The sequence below is a fragment of the Micropterus salmoides genome, unplaced genomic scaffold (assembly GCF_014851395.1).
Source record: "Micropterus salmoides isolate LMB-PRFRI ecotype aquatic unplaced genomic scaffold, ASM1485139v1 Ms_hic_scaffold_23, whole genome shotgun sequence".
Classification (NCBI taxonomy): domain Eukaryota; kingdom Metazoa; phylum Chordata; class Actinopteri; order Centrarchiformes; family Centrarchidae; genus Micropterus; species Micropterus salmoides.
Genome location: NW_024041484.1, coordinates 19,004,655 through 19,028,009, shown reverse-complemented (window position 1 = coordinate 19,028,009; position 23,355 = coordinate 19,004,655). Strand labels below are relative to the sequence as shown.

At 41.0% G+C, this 23,355-nt stretch overlaps 1 protein-coding gene across 1 annotated transcript in view; it reads left to right on the top strand.

Moving 5' to 3' along the window:
- Window positions 1–6,252: 6,252 nt before the first annotated feature.
- The window catches only part of sema3c (sema domain, immunoglobulin domain (Ig), short basic domain, secreted, (semaphorin) 3C), a 41,670-nt gene continuing 24,567 nt past the window's right edge, over window positions 6,253–23,355 (top strand). Inside the window, exons 1-2 of the mRNA XM_038739144.1 lie at window positions 6,253–6,408; window positions 11,601–11,774. Of these exons, the coding sequence (XP_038595072.1) occupies window positions 11,639–11,774 (136 nt within the window). The 5' untranslated portion in view covers window positions 6,253–6,408; window positions 11,601–11,638. The remainder of the gene's footprint in view (window positions 6,409–11,600; window positions 11,775–23,355) is intronic.

Here is a 23,355-nt window from a genome sequence, read left to right as displayed (position 1 = left end):
TAAATGTATCATACTGAACTTAATAAAGCGATGACATGGCTTCAGTTAAGCCTTTGAACAAACAGATGTGGAATTCACATGTATCATTGTCATACAGAGTGAAGAAAATATTTCTTTCTAACTTGGAAGTTACTTAGGGGGAAACCTAAATTCAAGAGACTGTATGTAATACTTTGGAAGTAATCTTACTGATCCCTCAAGACAGATAGTATGATTCAAAAGCATTACAATGTCTGTATCAGGAAATCAGAAAACACTGCTCCGTGATACAGAGCTTATGAGATCCGGGAAATTGTTTAGAAACTTGTAAACGACATAAATCCAAATTGAGGCTTGTAAAGCTGCCTCTGAAAACCACAGCTACTGTAACAGCGGTTGTTTCACATGTAAGTTCGTTAAGTTTATTAGACTATAATAATAAACTTGTGGATGTGGACGGGCGTTCTCTATTAAATCTATTAAGATGACAGTGTTGGACTCCATCCTGCTGTGGAGCTCAGAATCATATGCAGTACAGCGGCGATACAAGAAGCAGGAAGTGGGATAAATCATAACCAGATTCCATTAGTTCGCCTGTGGAAGTTAATGCCTCAAGTAAAGAACTTTTAATTTGATTTATTAGGCCCACCACCCACTGAGATGGAAGTGTGGAGGACAGGAAATGATGTGCAGTGATGGGAGAGGAGACACATACGAGAAATCACCAGTATAGTGTATCAGGTAAAGAGGGACAGATGAGCAGTGTGGACTGGCTATCGGGGACAAAAATAGCACATAATCGGGCAGAAATGTGCTTGTCCTTTCTTCAAAACACAAGGGTATCATGCTGTTTTTCATATTATTACTATTTCAAAAGTTTCATCCCCTTACCATCAGTTGATTTAGATGTCAAGATTCATACAAATATCTAACACAGTACATTGGGAAGCTATTTATTGTTAACCCAAGCTCGCTAAAACCTTTTCAGTAAGCCTCACTGATGCTGGCACATTTAGATTTAGAACCGAAAACTAACGTGTGTCACACTTTATGTGTCTGGTTTTACTGTCCAGTTACTAGAAATGTATGGAAGCCCACACATCGTCAAAACTAGACATTTTCAGTGGCCGTGGTATCATTTCAAGTAACCGATATTCATCTTGGCTTCTTAAAACCTGTGGTGGCTTACATGCCATGAATCACTGTAATGAGTTCACTAATTGTTCTCTCTGTAGCTCATCACCAGCTTGTCTGTCCTCTTTTTACACCTTTCCTCATTTCCTTTTCTGTGTGCCAGTCTGTGCTTCTGTTACATCTGAAGGTATAATCCTAAATGTTCAACAAGAGTGTGTGTGTGTGTGTGTGTGTGTGTGTGTGGTTCAGAAACTCCCTCCCCAATCGGTTGAAAAGCCCTTTCTCTCAATCGCTTGACATCCGTCTTTTGGTTATGTAACATGTAAAGAAAAAATACATGTTGATGAATACATTTGCTTTGTTCAGGATGTTTTTAGTCAAGTATTTCGCCTGAAATCACTCCTTTCCTGAGTGTGAAGTGAATGCACTATAGGCTATTGTGCCCTCAAACAAAGCAGAAAGTAGTTACTTTTTATTAACAGTCCCACAATGCATTGGACTTTTAGATTAATTACAGTCAGTTATGGCAGTGTTGCTTCCTAACTTGGCAGCTTTGATTGATTTGTCTCACCCTTGCTAATGCGTAGGTGGTTTTGACCATCAGTGATTTAAGGATGCTGTTTAATTGAGCAAGGATTTTTTACGAAGGAAGTGTTTTCTTTTGTTTAAGCAACTGTGGCTTTGTACTGTGTATAAAGTAACACTGGAAAATGGTAACAAAAAAAACCAGAGCTCTGAATCACTGTTGTTGGTAGTGCTCCAACCCACTCAGAAATGCTAGCTTTCATCCTTATCAACTGGATTCAGACCAACACCTGGTCTAGCTTTAGAAGATACAAGACTCGTTGGGATAAAAATTAGTCAGTGCACAAATGAATCCTTGTAATGAGTTTAATAATTTTTTTCACCTTTCCTTTTTTCCTTCTCTCTGTGCTGGAGCTTCTGTTTCATCTGCAGGGTGAGATCGTGCACCACTGATGTCCTTCTATTATGGAAATGGCCCTCTCACAGAGAAAGTCACACTCCATCTCACTTTCCAGCCCAGTCACTCCGCATTACAGAGCATAGCTGACCTCAGCGGTGTCGAGTGCAGACTCCATCACTACACAGCTCTGTACTTGTACAGTAATGTATGGATTCTATCTGATTACTTCAGACACTGAGAAAGAGGTGCAGGGAGATTTCCCTCAAGCTGCTGACATGGAGCGTGACTCTGGCAGAATTCCTCACCTCTTTTTGCAGGGGTGGCTAAACCTCTCAATTAATCTCCCAGAGTGAGCCATTGAAGGTGAAGGATGCTGCCTAGGTCTGTTTAGCATTTATCAGATCTGCCCTTTGGTGGCTAGCAGCTAATTAGCGTTACACCATTATTCACATCTCTGCCATCTTTTTTGTTTTTCCTCACTTTCACAGGCTTACAGAAGTGTCGGCCACAATATGCACCAGCCGCACAGATGGAATGAACATATGTAAATCAGATCAGCTGCCCTGATGGGGGTAGGGTGGGGACAACAAGGTACTTGTTTCATTGATATTTCAATAATTATTATCAAGCAGTCGTCAACCAGCAATTGTGAACCAGAGATCTGAGATCTCCTTGTGTATTACAATGACTGGAATGTGTATGACTGCTTGCTTTGCAAGGTTAATAGGTTATGGATTATATGGAACATTTTTTACTGTACAAGATTTTGGCAGTGGTGGATAGTCCATTTGACAGTTCAGTAACCTGTCATATTAGACCTGTCAACACTGAGAATATTTGAGTGAAGAAGACACCTTATGTCCAGCAGTTTTGAACCAGATTCTGTATTTTTCAATGTGGGAGGAGCAGATAGTTTGAGTGTTTTTTAACTTGTGGAAAGAGTATGTATGTATCTTAACCAGGTGCATGCATGTACATGTGAGCATCGCAGGAGGGCCTCCTCCTGACCTTGGCCTGCACATTTAACATCTGCAGTACTAACAAGGGACAGGTTGTGCATAGCCAAGAGATCAAGCGAGAGAGCTGCATTGCATGCACAGCACCCGAAAACGCCATAACCCTTGCCACCTGCGAATTGTGTAACAGAGACACTGCAGATTGGATGCATTACCAAACAGTATTTCTGACCTGAGACAAACATCATTTTGCCACACATATCTTTTTGGAAGATTTATGAGCACTCACTGTAAGACAGTTGTCAATAATCATGTATCCTGCCAGATGTTACACCAGCATGGTGTTTGGTACCATGTTACACTTTTTTGGCTCATCACACTCATTAAGTTAATTTACTTCTGAAGCTCTGTCATGGGGATAGTAAAGAATATACCTTATCTCTCTTTTGCTCTTACCCACCTCTTTCCATTCTTCTTCTTCACCAATGATGAGCACGCAATCGGCCCCAATGGAAAAACCTGCATCGCTCCACTGGGCTATCCTGACACTTTAATTGGAGAGGCGTAAATCAGGCTCCATTGTCAGGGAGAAGGGTAATTATTTCCTCCTGTCTCAGCCACCAGCGACCCCCCTTTTTCCTCCCCCATTTTACTTTCTCTGTCTGTCAGACGCTTTCATCAGAGACCTGGCTCACACACTCCCTTTCCTTTCTTTCCTGGGCTGTGATTTTAGCAATAAGATGTAATTCTACCTTAAAGGCAAAGTGCTAACGTGTAAAACCCTTCACATCCTGGCTCATACCTGCAGTGAAGTGACTTGTGGCACACAAATGCATCCATTCATGAAAATGCGAACAGAGCATAATTGAACTTCTCTGGAACCCAGTATGGAAATAGTTAAATCAAATGCATGTTGCTAGGGGCTAACACATGGTAAGACATACTGTAGCATTTGTGTATCCAGCCAAGTCTTTCTAGACTACTGACTCCTCTGGTTTTGTGTTAAAGCTATAAATATGTACTGGAATAAGCATTTGTTTTTAGCTCTTTGTGATGAGCAAGTTTTACCAAGTGAACCCATTTAAAGCTATTGTGTGTTTACTGTGTTTTTTGTTTTTTTTCCATTCCTTCCAAAGAGCTGAACATAATATCCTCTCTACAAGTCGGGTTTGCACGCTCCTGGTTTGAAACAGAGCGTGCTTCTCTCACCAAAAGCATATCCACATCTTTTTAATGGCTGACCACATAGGGATGAATGGCCCATGTTATTACTTTACTTCACTATCTATCCTGATGATAAAATCCATCACTTCAGAGGCAGGCTACTCAAATGACTGATGGGTAAGAGCAGTTTAAGAAAGAATGCATTAGCAAAGGAAAAAAAGGAATAACTCAGCTGCTTTAGCCATGCTAGCCGAATAACTCTAGGAATGGCAATGCCGGTCTGTTAACTGGTCCACCATTTTGGTCCAGGAGGAAATATCTTAACAACAGTTTTTGAAATTCATTGTCATCATGAAGCCTTTGGTGAGCCTTTGACTTTAGCTCTAGCACCACCATCAGAGGTTCCCAGACAATGTGTCCCACTGTGACTTTACTGTTGGATGGATCAGCCTTAAATGCATTTCATTTGTGTCACCATCAGGATGAATTTGATAACTTTGCTGATTCTTTAACTTCTCATATAGCACCGTCACGTAAAAAATTTATATCTTCATTACTTTGGTTTATGACTCAATATCTGCAAAACTTATAATATTCCCATTAGCCTCAGCTGTACCCTAGTACTAATTAGCAAATATTAGCATGCTAACTCAATTTAGCATTGCATAACCTTTTAAATCCTTTTAAAAAAGGATCAAGATTGATCAAGCAGAACCAGATCAGTTGTCTTTTTTATTACACACATTCTTCATCCTTGTCTTAATCTGGTGCATACATTACCCACAATGCAATTCAACAGCAGACAGTTTGGTCGGAGCTTCGTGTGTGTTGTGCTTGTTGCAGCTAATGTAGCCTTGAGCTGCTAGCCTCAAGCAGAGAGGAGGAGCTGGCTACAGAGGTCTGGTAAAGCTCACTTCTTTCTAACTCCACAACCCCAGATTTTTTTTTCATTTTCAAACTTGTAGTGTTGAGCCCCAACTGACACTGACTCATGTGACATCACTTGTCTTGAGTTGCTCCCAAGTCTGTTAACAGACTTTAAAGTGTAAAATTGGTGGTCCTTTTAGATGGTGAACTTGGCTTAGCTCAATGCACCACTGCACCTAAAGCCTAGTTCACACTACACAATTTTTTTGCCCAATTTGCCGGTCGGAGAGCTCGGTAACCGTCAGGCTATGATCAGGGGTAAATAAGGAATCGATCAGCGGTCGCCAGTCGTTATGTGTGAACTACACAATGACGCATCAAAACGGCTCCCCGACACATTTTTCACACATCGCTGACATCCGCCAGATATCTATCATGTCAATTATCTGAAAGAGTCTGGCAGCTGGCAGAGCAGGCAGCTACTTTTTCTCTGCAAAACACTTTTTACTCACCTCCAGCTCTCTCTGTAGCACAGACGATGCCTGCTTCCTTCGTGTGCTAATCCATTCTTTCACCCATATTCTTTGTCTTTAGAATTGCTATCTTTATGAAAACAAACAGCTGTTTCACGTGTGTTTTCCATGGGCCTACGCTGAAAGTTGTGTAGTCTGCACGAGCCTTAAGGAAAACCTTCCGGAGCAGCTATGGCTGTAGACCTTCATTCTTGTCTTAACCACTTTCAGCATGAAACTCCATATTAAAGTTATAATTTATTTGCATAGTTTGATGTAGTCTGGTTGTTAAATGGTTCCAGCAAATACTTACAAGCTGATTCATTCTTGTGGAAAAACTGATGATACTTAATATGCGGATGGAAATAGAAATGAATGGCAATGTCTGTTTTCATTCAGATCACCATGCCAAATTTGATATTTTTAGAATGGCTAATTGATCATCCACAGATTGAAATCAGCCTCAATCCTGAATGTGTCTGACCTTTCTGGCTTCATCCTTTCTCCACCTCTCTCACAAATTAAGCGGTACATGTTAAAGTTTACTGTCTAGTTAACAGAGGGAGGGAGGGAGGAATAGCGTGTAAGGGAGGGGTGGGGATGAGGAGGAGGAGGAGGAGGAGGAGGGGAAGGAGAGTGGAGAGTGTGTAATAGGACACCAGCCCTCTCTGTCTTTTCGCTCTCCTCCCTCTCTCCTCTCCTCGCTCCTGTGCTCTCTCAGTCAAGCCCGGTCTGTGAGCCCTTAGATGGAATAGCAGCATTTTTCTTCTTTGGTGTCACTGGAGGAAACTGGAAACAAGGTCTCTTAAGGGGGATAAATAGGATCCAGGTCTGGGCTGGAACCTGACTTGTTGGAAGAAGCTCCTGAAAGGTGAGTCCTGGACCAGGGGCTGATCTGGATCCTGTCTCTGTATAGGTAGAGGGGGTCTACCTGCTGTAATGTACCGTACTGTAGTGGAGCAGATCAAACAGCAGAGGCAGAGAGGGGGTGGTTGGCAGGCGGTTAACAGGTGCAGGAGTCCCACTACTGAGAATAGCTGGAAGTAAACTTAATCTGAGTGTTGTAGAGCCAAATTTAACACATTTCACTTGCTGCTCCTTTTAAATCTTGTGAAATATTACATCAGACCACCATGACATGCTCATTTCCCTCAGATGCTTTGGGTGTACGATCTATTTTAAATACAGTATAAATTTCCAGAATATGAGTCATGACTTTAATGTACTTGCTCTATTACCCTGAAGCTGATAAAATCAGAAAATCTGTGTTTTAAGTGGTTATTTGGTTAAGTTTGTATAACTTTATTGCACCAGAAAAGATTTCTGGTCTGGTTTAAGCTTCAACCAACCTACTATAAAAAGCCCTTATTGTACTATGAAGACGATTTTCCAGACTCACAGGGTTTGATGGTTGTGATCACAAGATTCACATGTTATTTCATCAGTAGATCTACTCAAAAGTACACACATTTGGCTGTTCTTGGCTGCCTGCAAGTCATGTGTGTGAAAGGAACGTGTGGTTGTAAGAGAGCCACTGACAACTGAATGACAGGGTGTGGTATGAACACGCGCTGTCCTATTAGGAGCCGGGACAGCGGGAACAACTTGTTTACCATTTCAATTATTGTCCTCCCTGTCAAGGAAAAAATTGAACAAAATACTAAATAATTAAATTTTTCAAACCTAAATCCAGATGGGAGGACCTAATGCCTTCATTTCTCGTGAAAATTGTGTTCGTGTGTTTAAAGCATTAACAGGAGCAGATGGGAGCAAAACAATCACAGACCCAGTTTGAAAGATGGAGGGGAAAAAATTTGTTTCTTCAGCTCTGCAGTTTTCTGCTTTCATCAATATTAGTTTTTGAGCAGTGCCTCTCAAATGGTGAGATGGAAAATTCATTAGGCTGTCAGCCAAGGAATGCACAATAAACACAATTATCATTACACCCCACTGGAAATATAACTCTCCACTCACTCAGGCTGACCTCCTTTGTGGAGACATTTAATTGCCGTCGCAGAGATTCCTGGCAGGCTCAGCACTGGAATTTCTGGACTTTGAAGAGCGCAAAAAAATTGATTGAAGACTCTATTATTTTTGTTCATGGCAACACTATTGCACCTCTGTATTGGGAGACCCATTAACCCAGGCAAGCATTAAAGTGGTCCACAAGTGCGAGGGAAGCTGGTAGTGAGCTCATTCATGTCTCACTGTGGTGAATGTCATAGAGACTCCAGCATTTCTGAAGCAAAGTAAGTGCCAAAACCTGACCTGGTGGGATGTCATAGGATGCTCAGAAGGAAGAACTCCCTTGATGATTTTAGCAGCTGCGAGACCAACGTTTCCAAGCCAGAGCCTCTCCCTGGGAGTTCACCCATCTCTCTGAGCATGCAGGGAGGGGTAGGTGTGGACGTTGAACAGTTTAAAGGGTCGATTCACTCAAAATAACAAAAAAAAAAAACAATATTTTTTTCTTACTAAGTGGGAAATCAATCCTGATGCCAGACAAGAATGTCGATATTGGACAGTTCTGGAAAACCCCAGATCACATTCAATGGCAACATTTGTTTGTCCAACTACAGTATGGTTTAGGTTACGTAAAGAACATGGTTATGGCAATAAACTATGGGTGTAAGGTTACGTTTAGACAACATTTCTTGGTAAAAGTGAGGGAAAGAATGTGGTTGAGGCTAATAAAAAGGGAATTGTTAATTAGTCTGTGACAGGGTACAAACTGCAGTCTCCTGCATGGAAGTCAGATGTGCTACACACCCATCCACCACCCTGAGCTCGACACCCTTACTTTCTGCCTTTCTGCAACTTAATATGTGACAGCAACTACTGCTTTGGCACTAAACGATGCCACAGGAATTTATGCAATATTTACATTTATTCATTTAGCTGATGCTTTTATCCAAAGCAACTTACAATTGCTATATAGACAGAGGTCACATGCGTCTGGTGCAACTAGTGTCTTGCTTAGGGACACAATGGTGGATGTCTCACAGTGGGAATTGAACCCAGGCCTCCCACACCAAAGGCAAGCATCTTATCTATGCACCATCACCACCCCAATATGGATGTTATTTCTCGGATTCCAGGCTGGGTATCTAGTTTGCCCAACTCTTTACACACCTTTGTTTCTGCCCCCACCTAAATGAAAAAATGTAATTATATCCACAGACATCAGCCAGTTTACATGGAAACTATTTTGCACCAAAGAAGTTCTCTCCTATTCTCAAAGCTGTGGACATAAAACTTTGACTTAAATCACAAAAATGAGGTCTTGACTGTTGTGAGACCTGCATGCAAAATGATTCTAGTCTCAAGTTTTTACTTGGTTATGTCCTGAAATAATATAAAACTAGAGTCTTGCATTGCCACATACAGAATTTAACTATGCATTCAAAGAACCATGTCTCAGCTATTAACACAGCTTTGAAAGGGAAAGGTCAACTGCTTTGTCAGAAGCCAGAGCAGGACATGGGCTGAGCCTCAGAACAGGGTCTGAGCCAACCCGCCTGGTGGCTAAAGTTGTGAGAGACGCCTGAGCTGAAGCAGGCTCTGGGGGAGGGTGTGTGTCGGTGATGCAGCAGCAGGAGAGGGGCTGCGGTACAGCGGCCGGGGCCGCCTGGATAAGCTCCATGCTGTTTTATTTCTGTTAAGTGCAGCCAAAGAGATCTTATTCCTCTGCAGTTTTCCATCTGTTATCCTTATGCACCTGGACTGTAGAATTTCACCTCAGCTATATATCAGTCATGCTTCACTCCACAACACACACCCATATCTCAGCCTATTTGTACACTACACCTGAAATTTTCATAGCAATCATGCAGCTTTCCTCTCTCTTGGCCATCAATTTTTCATTAGACATATATAAGCCATGAGAGCAGAGATCCACGCCCTTGTAAAAACATCATTTTCTTTTAGTATGTAAAAAAGACATTGCCTTTATATAGTGCAATGTGTTTTGTGCACACAGGTAGTGACAGCCAGTTTTGGTGGTAAAAACAGTCTTTCTCCAGCAGCAGAGTTTTGCATTGCAGGAGTTAGTGCCCCACAGGCGGTACAGTACCTGCCACTATCAATAATTGAGCTGCTCTTGTCCTGTTATGGAAACGGAACAAGAGGAGGCTGAGGGGAATATTTCTCCAGCAGCTCTTTTGTGCAGATTTAACTCATCCATATTTAAGAGACGTACATTGCAAGAATATAGTAAGTGATGGTATTTAACTGACATGCTGTCTTCATTCAGTGTAGTATGTGATTTTATAAAGTCAGCATTTCTGGACCTGTCAGACTGACAATTTAACTGTAAATATCGGTCATGTGTATTCTGTGTGTTATTTCTGTCCTCTTGCAAAATTAATTACCCTTACAGCAACGGATGGTATTGTATTCCAATTAAATAATCATGATCAGAGACATTGTCATATGAATGTTATTACAGTGTTAGCTGCACCTCAGTGAGCACTGATTTTATGTTTGTTTCAGATTAGTTTTAGAATGAATATGATTATTAATTAAACTGCATTTAAAAATTCACTGGTCAAAATTTTTGTATTAACATTGGGTCAAATGATCTGCCGTTTCTCAGCTCTATGGAGCTTTTTAGCTTTTTTCAGCTTGTTGTTTTTATTGGGGATGCAATAGCAAAAAAAGCACTTTCGGTGTTCGGCCTAATAAGTCAAAAGACCCAATAAATTTTACAGAACAATTACGCTGACGTGTCGGCAGTGTGGAAGCATTTTAAAATGTCAGAGAAAGACGCAAAAATCGCCATTTGCGGACACTTTTCTGCTGAATTGTCTCCTAGCACATCCAGTCCATATGTGGCTGACTTCTTAGAAAAGGCAACAAGTGGTCTGACCCGCTTTGAGTGTTTCTGTCACTCGTTTGTGAAAAGGCGATTAAGCTGAATGCACCTAAATTTGGAGTGCACACGTATTCAAGCATTTATGGTAAATTTACTGAAACGGACCAGTGCGAGCTGACAGGCAGGTTAGCGTCTTTATCCCTATCAGTTTCTCTCTTTACAAAGACAAGTGTTATCAAATTGGGTCGGACTTGATGAATTTAGCTCGAGGATACACATGTGACAACGTCACGTTTTGAAAATAAGGTGTCTGTACAGTATCAACATAAGATTAATTGGATTATGTTCACAGAAAGTATAAAACTTATTACATGTGTCCATTAAAAGAAAATGGACACATGTAAATTACTTTACTGGACCCTCTCGGCCTCAGACCCACCCACCGTAGTGTCTCCAAATCCTGCTGGAAACACTGAGTAAAAAGCACATTTTGACTATTTAATTTATGCAATGGTAAAAAAAAAAAATTCAGTATTCTGGAAAGTTTTTCATTATATTAGGTTTCAGCTTCAGCACAGAATTTGCATTTTGGTGCATCCCTAATTTTTATATTTGTTTGTTTTCTGCAACTTCATCACTTCATCTACCTCCTTTCCAGATGTAGCAGATGGCTCTGTTTAGTAAAAAAAAAAAAAAAACTCAGATAAACCTGCTACACAATATAGGTGACTTGTTGGTGAACAAAGTGGAGCATTCAGCCAAATAATTCCATCAGGAAATTATAGAAACCAAACCAGAGCTAAAAAGAGAGGGAGTACTGGACTCCAAAGGAATTCCCGATTTGTAAATAGGTAACTGTTTGCTAGCACATTAGCCGTATTAACTTAGGTGTTAATATCTCATTGTCATGTGGCTACATTGTGTTTTATTCACTACTGCTTTAAATTACTTTATTTCAACATGTGTAACATTTGAGGTAGGTTTCTTTTTCAAGAAACCTCTCTACATGGAGTGATGTGTTTTACATTTCCAGCAGCAGAAATGGCTTGTTGTTGGGAATACACTAAAAAAGTTGCTACTTAGCTTTAGCATTATAGCTAAGATGGCTAAAGAGATAAAAGCACAAATGCAGTAAACTCAAAATGCTAATGATTTTGTTTTTTTGCCGTATTACAGATTTCAAATAACAAAGGGTAAAGTGTACTCAGAATCTTGTACTTAAAATCTTCTCTTTCAAACACCTCCAACAGGCAGTGGTGACTGGTTGGGGTTCCTGAGCGGCGCAGTCATGGGCAGGCCAGAGGGGTTGGCCAGGCCACCTCTGGTGTCAGCTATGGCGCTTTCCTTCCTGGCTCTCTCTCTCCTCTCCACTGGGGTCTCCAGCCTCCAACAGCCCCTGCCAAGAGTCTTCCTTTCCTTTGAGGGTAAGAAGAAATAACAAGCATGCTCCCCTGAAATTAAAGTAAACTATCAACTTGGCCTTTTTCCACTTGTTGGGTTTTCTCTGCAGATTTAATGAGGTTGTAGTGATGCCATGTGTTTAGAGCGGTAATGCCGAACAAATGCCCACGGGCTACATCATTATGGCGTAGTACCTAAACTTTGCAGATCTGATGGAACTTTACTGTTGTTTTTTTGATTAGATTAATCTTTGATAGTTTGTGTACATATTTGGAAAAGTTTCAGTCACACACCTCAGGCCTTGAAGCTTCGTTCTTGGGCAATCCCTGTCCATCCATTGTCTTGCTGTGTGTCAGCAAAAAGTCAGACCTCTGCAGGAGGTGGCACTGCTTGTCAGAATTACCCTGAATCTGTTCCTAGTTAAACTTTAATCACACCCTTCAATACTGCAGCCCTGTGGGCATTGCCACAGCCTCTGGTTTTGATTCTCTTGTTTTATTTAATTTCTTTGACATAGATTATTTTATGAATTTTTGATGCTCCCTTGAAATGAGAGTTTACTGTAGGGGTAGGCAGGTTTAGCTTGTCTATGTGCATGCTTGCGTGAGTCAGTTTAGATGAGCTGGCCAATCACTCATGGCCCTGAGCTATGAGCGGTGCAGTAACCTTTTCGCAGTGGCCGGATAGTGTGCAGGGGCTGAAGGAGACGTTTGATCACCTTTCACTGCCTCTCACTGTGGAATAGGCAGCACAGAGCAGCTGAGGCTGTCTGTCAGCAAGGTTTCTGCACTCAGACAGTTAATAAAGCCTTACAGCATAAGGCTAAAGCAGGTGTAGTTTTCTTTTTTTTCTCTCTTTCCTATGACTAAATGTGTAAATGTTTTTTTTAAAAACATAATTGACTGAATACAGAGAAAATAACTAAACATATTACTATCTTCTCTGGACACATTATTCACTCACTGCTTGCTCCTCCAGTCTTTCCAAATAGCCAACTTAAAAGGTCAGCAGTGGACATGCTGAAAATGAGCCAATCCCTCTAATCTTGGAACGCTCAAATCCCTCTCAAAGTGCGGATTAGACTTGATTTGTGTTAGTTACTGTAGTTGTGTTTCGCCGCAGGGAGGACCATAAATGGAGAGTTTGACTTTGGTATCGGCAGTGCTCTATTTCTTTGACAGGCTCTGGACTTAAATATGTGTTTTACTGTGCAGTAATTACCCTGGAATACATTTAGGTGAACTTATGGTTAACTAGGTAAGAGTGGCCAGAAGCAGGAGCATGTTTGCTAAGCAGCCAACTTGAAGCGCAAATTTACATTCCAGCTTTGATTTAGCACCTTAGAACATCAGAGAACCATGAGTAGATGCACCTTTGTTTTTGAGTTAAAAATCATATTGAACTGAGGAGGATGAGGGTCATTCCTCCCTCTTGGCTGCAGGAGAGAGTTCAGCATGGGTGAGCACCAGATGTAAGGAGACTCTTAGGGCCCAAGGTAGAAGTTCATTTTTCCCATAAACCCTGGAAGTCCTCACTGAGGGAGTTTGGGCTCCATCCAAAGCAGCCAGAAAGATGAATGAAGAGTCGTAGAAGAAGATTGGAAGAGGGGAAGAAGGCGCAGGTGGTTTGGCACCTGCTGGGTGGCCAAAAGGTTAGTCCTGTAGTCTGGCTTCTTCTGCTCCCAGATGTAAAGACCTGTTAATTATTGCAAGCTGGAACAGATTAAACCAAGAAAATAAACAGGTGAGTAAGACGCTCAGGTTGTACATAGATCTGGATGCTGGAATATCCTCCCCCTTTTCCTCCTCGTGTCGCTGTTGAAATACAATCCAGGGGTAAGGCAGGTTCACGGGACTCCCAGCGCAGCCTCACATCCTGCAGAGAAGTTGCTGTCTCTGACATTCCTCTCTGCCTCACTCTGCTTACTCTTGTGTTCTTCAGGCGAACACAGCCAAACCACAATTAAAACCGCAAACAGGGAAAAATGTAGCTAACCCAAATAATACTCTCAAACGGTGCCTTTCTCTTCCGTGACTCGGATAATAAATACAGGCCCCATTCTTTACAGCAAAAATGTTTAAACTGTGTGATAAAAGACAATTACTCCTGTACATTTATTTTAAATATTTCTTCATTTCATTTGAATCGCATTCTTAATAAAACCAAAAAAAGCTCTATAAATCAGATAAAAATAAATAATGAAATATTTCAGACCCAGTACTTATTTCTGAGGCTTTTAATCAGCATTTCTCTTCCATTTGTGATTCCCATCACTTTAACTCTGAGATGGCTGGTACCTCAAACTTAATTAATACTAATAATTATTTTTTCCTTTAGTAAAATCTCTCCAATTGATGTTTTTCATTGCCATTTGTGAGCTAAAAGAAAACAGTAAGGCGGGTCCGGATGGTCTAGAAGCAACATTTGTGAACCTTGCTGCTCATGTATTAATGTATCTTCTTGCGGACTTATTTAACTTATCTCTATCTACTCGTGTAATCCTCTCTATATGGAAATGTGCAAGAGTTACTCCTCTTTTCAAAGATGGTAATAGATCTGATGTGAACAATTTTCATCCAATTTCTATTATTTGTACTACTGCAAAAAATTTTGAGAAACTTATTTTTAATCAATTATCAAAGTATATATGTCAATTCAATATTTTATCTCCATCACAATCTGGTTTTAGACCTAATTTTTCCACTACTACTGCTCTACTGAAGTTCACAAATGATGTGTTCTCATCCTTTGATAAATCCCAATTCCCAGGTGCAATCTTTATTGATCTTACTAAGGCTTTTGATTTGGTTGATCACTATCTTCTTCTTGATAAGCTCTATTCCATTGTTTGAATCAAAATGCTCTTCTTTGGTTTAACTCCTATCTTCATAGCAGACACCAGTGTGTCGTTTTTCAGGGCTACCAGTCTGACTATCTACTTGTAGATAAGGGTGTCCCACAAGGCTCCACCTTAGGACCACTTCTTTTTACTATTTTTATTAATGACTTACTTCAAATGTGCTCTAATTCTTTTGTTCTTTGCTGATGACACTGTTATTTATACTTCCAACTCAGATCTATTACAAATTCAGAATTCCTTACAATCTGACCTGAACCTGGTACACAAATTGGCTTCATAGTAACAAACTTATACTGAATAGGAAGAAGTCATGTTGCATATTGTTTGAAACTCTCTGGATTGACCCTGAACTTTCATTTAAACCACATATTGACTTTATTACTAAAAGATCATATGGCTGTCTAAACTCACTGTACCGTTCCATTAATTTTTTCACTCTTCCTGTCAGAAAAAGAATAATTTCTCAGATGATACTGCCTATTATTGATTATGCTGACACTGTTTACCAGAATACCATCGACACTAATTTAATGTCCCTTAATGTTGTAGTTAATAATCTTCCTCTTTCCTTGAGAACTTTTTTTACCTTTTTCAGATCATCCCTATTTTTATACCTTAAAACAACTTGTTTATACTTCAATCCTCTGTTCATTTGTTTATCAATGCCATATTTTCTCATTTATTTATTTATTTATCAGTAATCTATTTAATTTAAATTAATAAATTTACTGGTGATATTATTATTATTATTATTATTATTATTATTATTACAACTTGTATCATTTAACTTTGAGTAAAAAACCTAGGTTAGTGGGAGGGGTCGGTGTGAGTTGGTGAGTGAGTTTGTGTATGAATGAGTTGTGTATGAATGAGTTTTGTATGTGTATCTGTAAAGTATGTTATGTAATGTTTTTGCTTATGATTTGTCTTTTGTATTCTGTATTTGTGCTTATAGGACCCCCTTGAAAATGAGATGATGCATCTCAAGAGGCTATCCTTTAATAAATTCACAATTTAGTTTATTTTGGCATGTTTCATGTTTTATGTATTTTCTGTCCAAATGAGGCTGAAATGCTACAGTACACTGAGCTGAAAGAGAAAGTTTGGCTGCAACTGTCCATAGAAATATAACAACTTTCTCATCAGTGTCTGCAGCAGAGATTTTGGCTAACTTTTTTGAAACTTAAAATAAAATATATTCCAATATTTTAGTTTGTGATCTTTTCTTTGGTTCCTGATGAATTTAATTCAGGCAAGGTATGGCTGTTTGTGTTCATTATTAACTTTAGGCTTTTTTTAATGAAAAAAATGTTTTGTAGAAAAACATGCTTGCTTTCCTCAAATGTCAGGTATCAGACAATGTATTGTTTTGGCATTGTTACCAAAAACTCAGGTGCTGTATTGGTACCGATAATGAAAATTTACTAGCTAAATAAACACTGATGGTGAGTTGTGTCTTCGTACTACATTAAGGAAATTACTGTACTGTTTAAGAAGTTGTTTATAATTGTCTGTTACTGTGTGGTTTTAATATTACCACATTACAAGCTGCAAGCATTAACATACAGTAACAATGACATTAATTTCATATACTGTAAACTGAAAGAAGAATAATGCTAATACTGAGAAATACAGCACGTTTTAATATGTTGCTCATTGGTTCTGCTACTGTACCAGAGGTTGGCTTTACTGTTGCCAAAATGTTATTCAGCCTCATTTATCCCCTCCGTTGGCAGTTGGGGCAGTGGTCTGTGTTTATGATCTGGATCATTTAACCTCATCAGTGGTCTCACCCTGTTCTTGCATAACTCCAGTATTCAATACAACTTAGAAATATACACAGCATGTATGTCAAAGATATTTATTTGAAAGTGAGGGGCGGCCTGCACATGCTTTTGTGTGGATAATATAGATTTGGATACGTTTGGCAGAGAGCCTGGCTGGAACATAGGAGAGATTGATTAAGACGGGGTCTGTAGTTTAATGAGCGCTCCCTCACACTGGTAGGAGCCTTATGGGCTTCGTTCACAGCCTGACCAGAACCAAGCGTGGAGACCAGGAACCAGGAATCCCTCCTCGCTTTTATTATGCCTCATTACTACCTCCACCCACCCCCCATTATTCATACAGCACTGAGACCGTTCCTACGTTGTAGTTGGACGTCAGTCTGTTAAGGATGTTTACTTGGTGGTGAGGGTTTGCAGAAGCGTAAATATGTCACTGTGGGACAAAGAGTGTATGTTTGTCCGTGGTAAGTGCCTAAATGTGCATTCCTTAGACTTGATTGCATTTCAGTGGCAAAACTTTCTGTTGAATCATTGTTAAAATTATGTGGTTTTCCAGCTTTGCAAGTTATGAAACAAACTACAAGCTACTTTGCTAAGTGGATACCTCAAATACCAGAAGCCCAACAAAAGCAGGACTATTTTCATCAATCTGAACAGAACTGTGTTTTCTGAATTCCTTCGAGAGAAGATCTGCCTCTGTATTCTGTAGCCAAAATATATTAATAAACCTCTTGCAAGGTAATGTCTCATTTAAAACCAAAATGAGTGAAAGGAAGAATAATTTGACGCACAGGCTCTTCTTTAACTTTTACACTTTAAGGATTTTATGGAAATGTCTTTAAAAGGCTTGATGGTTCAGTAAGTAAGTAACCCTCACTAGATACTGGCAGTAGTACATGAGACAGACAATCTGTGAAAGAAATGTGGCTAATGGCATTTGCAAGGATCCACTGCGACCCAATCAAAACAACCAATGAGAGCTGGGAGCAGTCTCTAGCGCAGTGTCAATCACGGCTTGTGCACACCACGCTGTGCAGCCCCCCTCCTCGCGCATGCTCTTAATCAGTCAAGCTCAGAATCTTCAGCGTGCGGCAGTGGCTGAGAAACAACCACCAGCAATGGACGAATTCAACATCTCTTTTGCCAACAACACTGCAACTGTGTTTTGTACAAAACACCTGTGTGATCATGTCCCAGCTCCACATGGAGCTTCGGGCTCAGTATGCCATTCAATGCCATGGTACTCGTATCGAAGACTGGCAAAGAGGCATGGTGACAGTGGGGAATAATTTTTGCGGGCGTCACAGTTACCTCTAAAGCCTGGAGTCCTGGCAAGGCTTTCACCATGGAGAGCAAGCCCTGCTGGGGATGAGGTTTTGCAGGGCAACCGGCACCTTCTGGTGCCATATGAACTTGTGGGGGTTTTTTGGAGGGGCTTAGGGGAGTGATACAAGCAGCTGAGAGAGACGCAAAAGTTGTGTGTTCAATTGTTGCCTGCTGCAGCTTTTAATGAACATCATGATAATCCAGTGACCCCAGGCTTGGGTGGGTCACGGCATGTGTCATCATTGGGGTCAACAAAAGGTCAAAATAGACATAGACTGGGATGTCTTTGTCTGTGCCTGAAGGTGAATTCTTTTCTATTTTACATTTGACCTGCACGTTAGCATCTCCACTTTCCTGTGGTAAACATAATAAAGCATGTGAAGTAAAATCAGTGATGCTCTGTGAATTATTGCCAGGGCAAACATAGGCCTGTCAAAGCTGTCAACAAGGACGTACAGAGACATGCTGGAAATAGCTATAGGTTAGCAGTGCATATGTGTGTATAAGCCTGAATACTGGTAGACATGGCGTGAACGAAACTATTTCTTTGTGTGTGTGTGCGTGCATTTCCCCCAGACCTCTGTGTCCTACGTCTATCTAATTGCTTGATTTGCAGCATGGACATTTTCTGCAGGAGCTTTATTGAGTGTGGTAAGTTCCAGCTTAAACCGCCTTGGGGCTGACAGCATGTGAGATGTTTGACAGCTCCTCTGTCAGCTTGCTTTTCTCTGTCTGTCTCTCTGTGTTTAGCCATTCCTGTGTCTGACCTTGCTAGCCCTGTTGAATGTTTTATTATTCCTCCCTTGCAACATGTTGAAAGGTAATCAATCGATACGAACAAAGATGCTATCTCTATATGGATAGCCAAGGTCAAATGGAAAATCCTCGGGTCGGAGGTTGGCATCATCATAAATTAATGACCTATTGTTATGGAGTTATGCAAGTTTGTTTGTACTCCTTTCCTTGTTGTGTAGTGTATTTTGTGTGTTCAGGTTATTAAATTGTTCAATAACTACTAGAGCATATTCGAGCTTTTTTATCAGCTGAGCAGTGCTTAACATTGCAGGGGTATAAAAGACATTCCCTATCTCTGGATTCCTTTCCCATTATTGAAAATATTTTATGACTTGTATGGATTTTCTTTAAGCACATGGATAAAAAGAGTATTTAAATAACCTTTTCCTGGAGCCCACAGTCAACTGCAAAAGTCTCAACAGGTGCATTTGCCATTGTTGCCCTCACAGCAAATCTTTACCTTCACTCAACACCACAACCCCTCAACCTCAATGACATCATGTCACTGAGGAAATATAGCTTTTTTAACCTAACACAGCCTTTCAGCCTTGAAGATAGCAGAGAGGAGTCCCACCTGGTTCAGCTTTTTTCTTCTTCCTTTGGCAGTCCTCCATGACTAGTAAACACATCAACTCTGACAATCCTCTGACCCATATCTGCTGCAAGCCTCCCCTTGCTCTGACAGTCTCTACTAGAGCCTCTGTGACAGTAAAATCACAGAGATTTACTGTTGGAGGTAAGCAGTAACTAGAGATTCCTCATGTGGGCAGGTAAGAGGTCACAGCTAAGAGGCGGGGTGGCTGGTTGGTTCTGTGTGAAGGAGCGTCTGCCAGTGACATGTGAACGGGAGGCCAGGTGCTAATTAGAGCATTGGGAACGCAAACTAGCTGGCTGGCGGGACAGCGTGATGGACAGGTTGGCATCTCAAGTTTCAGCTCCTACAGGGAATATTAGCCAACACCTTAGCAGGTCAGCCGTGCAATGAAACCGGCAGTTGACATTGGTGCTGGATAACATCACTCTGCACAGACACACACACACACAAGGGAGAAAATACACTCTAGGCTTACATGTCATATTTAGATGCAGCGTCTGCTTTGAGAAGCCAATGTGAAAGAAGGCATACATAAGAGCTCAGTTATTCTGTCCAGCCATGTGATTCCCATTACGAATGTCTGGATATATCTAATTGGTGACAGACAACAATCGGAAAACTAATGAGGCATTATTAGATATTAAGTCTTCCCTGTCTGAGCAAATGCTAGCTTCTGTCCAAGACAAGTAGTTGCAGGACAGTAAGTTTGTGCATGCTGTTTGCATTTTGAGTGCTGAGCACAGCCTGACTGGGAATGTGGAGTATGCCTGTTGGACAGACAATCGGACGACTCTGTCAACCTGCGCAAGACGTCCTGGGTGGTCTCCATGCCCTGGAACGACACCTTAACTTCCCCTCTGACATATGTATACGGCACCAGTCATTACTGTATACCATCAGGGTAGTCCCCAAGGAGAGTGGATGGCAGTCCTGTTCAGGCAACAGCCATTTTTTTTTTCTAGAGGGGCCCGTCAGTTGCCAGGATAAAATCTCTTACTGGCGCAGTATGTGTTAGTGGGCCAGCGCTGTGTTAGGTAAGTGCAGCCATCCAGAACTGAACCTGAAGAGCTCTTAGTATTGTCCAGACAAAGAGCAATGGTATTTGGCACGAGGTTTGAAGTCAGGCCTCCTTGATGAAACCCACTCCATTTTGTGAGGATGGATGAATTGCAAGGGGGGCGGTGTAAGCCTGTGCTTCAATATTTATCAAGACCAGTTATTGGGCTCCTCCCACTGGCTGCCCCTGACAACCGCAGAACAGGTTCCCCTTAAAGTGAATGGAAAGCAAGACTCATTAGCATTGAGCTAATTTATTCACACCATCCTTTCAGGTACAAGTAAATTGATGAGGGCTGATTTGCATGGGAGACACCAAAGGTTGGTTTGTGATTGGCCTACTGTCCAACCCTGAAGTGTTAATTAGGTGCAGGGACCTTTTGGCTTTGTTCAGATGCTGGTGTTAATCAAAAAACTTGACACTCCAGATCCCCAGTCAATTTTGTGAAAGCTGTTCATCCCTGCTTCACAAGGGATAAGCTAATGTTCTGACAAAATAATCCCATATTGTTGTTCCACGCTGATTTTATCACCTTTTCATGTTGAAAAGTCTATGCAGATGGATTTTCATGAGGTGACTCCCTCATTTGGCAAGCAGCAGGGGGGATCTTATAAACCACAGCTGTGTTTTTCTGTCTAAACCACTTTTCTCCTTCCACATTTCCTTTCACATTCTCCCACCTCTTGCTATCTCCCATCAAATTTGACCCCAAGGATGTTGAATTGACACCAGCTCAGTCAGTTGGCACCGGCTCCTAAAGCCTCAGTCACGGGCGATCCGAAAATACAGTTGCCTCTCTCATAAAGATCCCACATACTTTCCAGCCACTGTGAATCTCTCATTTTTACGATGCTGCATTACAACAAAACACTCCTTGTATGGGCATCCCTAAACAGAACCATGGAAGCGTTGTTTACTGCTGGCAATCATTGCTATAAAGCTTGGTTATTTGTTCTCGCAAACAATTTTGGAGGCCACGTCTGTCAAAAAGTCTTGAGTGAAGCCTCCCTGTGCTGGTTGTCTTTCCTTTCCTTATCACAACAGAAAAAAAGGTTAGTCAGCTAAGTGAGCACTGCAAATCTTCTTTGCACTTTCATTGCTGCCATAAAAACAGGGACACAATGGCATGTCCCTTCCTGTTACCCACATTGTTTTTCTATTTCTACTTGTTTTTTTGGCTCAGTCACATAAAAGAAGTATTTTTTTACCCTGTCAGACTTAGTAGCTTGTTGCCTCTCTAGGTTATTACCCTGGAGCCTGTGCCCATGAACAATCAATTCTCTTACGGTTTACAGAAGGCTGAGTTAGCCGCTCCAATGATCACAGCTTGTAGTTTCAGATATCTTTTCTTTTAGTCTGTAGTGACAGCACAAACAAAAAGTACACTCTGTTGTTATAAACCAAAGGGCTGTTTTTAATTTTGAAACAAAGACAATTTCAGACACAACACCAGACTACCTCTGCAGTTCAGACTTTGACCTAGGACTGTTGATTGTTTTTAGTATAAATTAATCACTTAATAATTTAGTCCAAATGTCAAAACAGTAATGAAATAAGACCTCTGAATGAGTTTTTGTCCAACCAAAAGTCCAAAACCCAACAAAATGTATGGATCTAATCTCAATTTGTAAGCCAACTTTTAGATTAGAAATTTGAACATTTACAATGCCCTGACAACTAGGCAACAATTTATCAACAAATTGTTTCAGGAAAACTTTGATCGACTAGCTCTTTTTTGTGATGCAGCCCATCCATATGGGGAATGTTTCCCACTAATACGATCTCTTCTGCAGCAACGAAAGCAACTTGCTGATTAATATTGAATGACCTCTGGCCCAACAAAAGGCTTTTGTGCTGCTTCCGCTTGACCACTTCACACACAAAAAAACACATCAAAGACAGAAAATGTCTCAGCTCTCCAGTCGCCACCTTGCCCTTTCCGCTAAACCCACTGTCCATCGCACGGATCAGGGTCGATTGTATCACCATTGGTCTGCTATCCAACCAATCTGACACTATGGGTCAAAGCCCACAGTCAAAGGCAGGACACTGGAGACCGCTGTGAGGTCCGCAGGGAGGTGCAGGCCCACCTGCCCTCATACATAATAGAAAACCCACCAACTGTCAATGCTCAAACCCTTCCTCTATATTCTTTTTTCAGTTTCTTTCACTCCACCTGTAATGAGGACAGCAGCAAGAAAGACAAAACAAGACATTTTACGACTCACATTACCTCAGTTTTTCCCAGTCCAACCATTAAGTTCGCAGTCCCCACCTTTGTATATTTTCACCAAATATCATCCCTAATATCATCTTCTTTCTTTTCACAAGGCAGGACTGGTTTAATTATTCTATCGTCTGTTGTCTTATCCTTCAGTATCCACAAACACAACACTGTTCACAACAAGCTGCTTGACGATGCCTGAGTAATGATGTCCACAAACACTTTTGACACTCTCCCTCTGGGGAAGTTGTGTGATCTCAACAATGAGGAATGCATATAAACTCACGAACTAACGAACCACATGTGGTCTAAAGGATTTCTTCATCACAGACACGAAAACAAAAACCACTCATGCTCCAATGTTTGCTTGCTGTTTTGATAAATTGCACACATTTTCAAAATAAGGTGTCAAGAATGACAAACTGTGAGGGTGTGCTGTCAAATAACTTCATAAGTTGCCACTGAGGGAAGGAATTAGGACTCAATACTAGTAATAGCCACAGTCTACAAAGACCTCATATGAAGGTTATGAGCTGGCATTGGTTCTGTAAACACTCGGTCCCACTGCATATATTGAATGACCCGTTGTGAAAAACCTTGACGATTGTTCAGAGCAGCCCCCCTCTCCCTGATAGAACAGGTGCACCATCTGGCAATATGAACTTTTGATGTTGGTCCACAATGCTGCAGCAGTGCAGGCATGACTCATATGTTTGTATGAAATAGAAAGCAGAGCACTGAGAAGATACTGGATCCAATGGTATGTGGGCTCCAGAGGGTTTCTGTGTGTCTCTCAATGAATAAGCTGGATCCATGTGACACACCCTCGCTGTGTCCCGTCTCAGCCAGCAATAGGCTTAACTGGCCTTCCACCCTCACGAAGGAAAATGAAATTCTCATATTTCCCCCTACTGAGAAAACAATACAAAGTTCACCATAACATTAAACAGTTATTTCGCC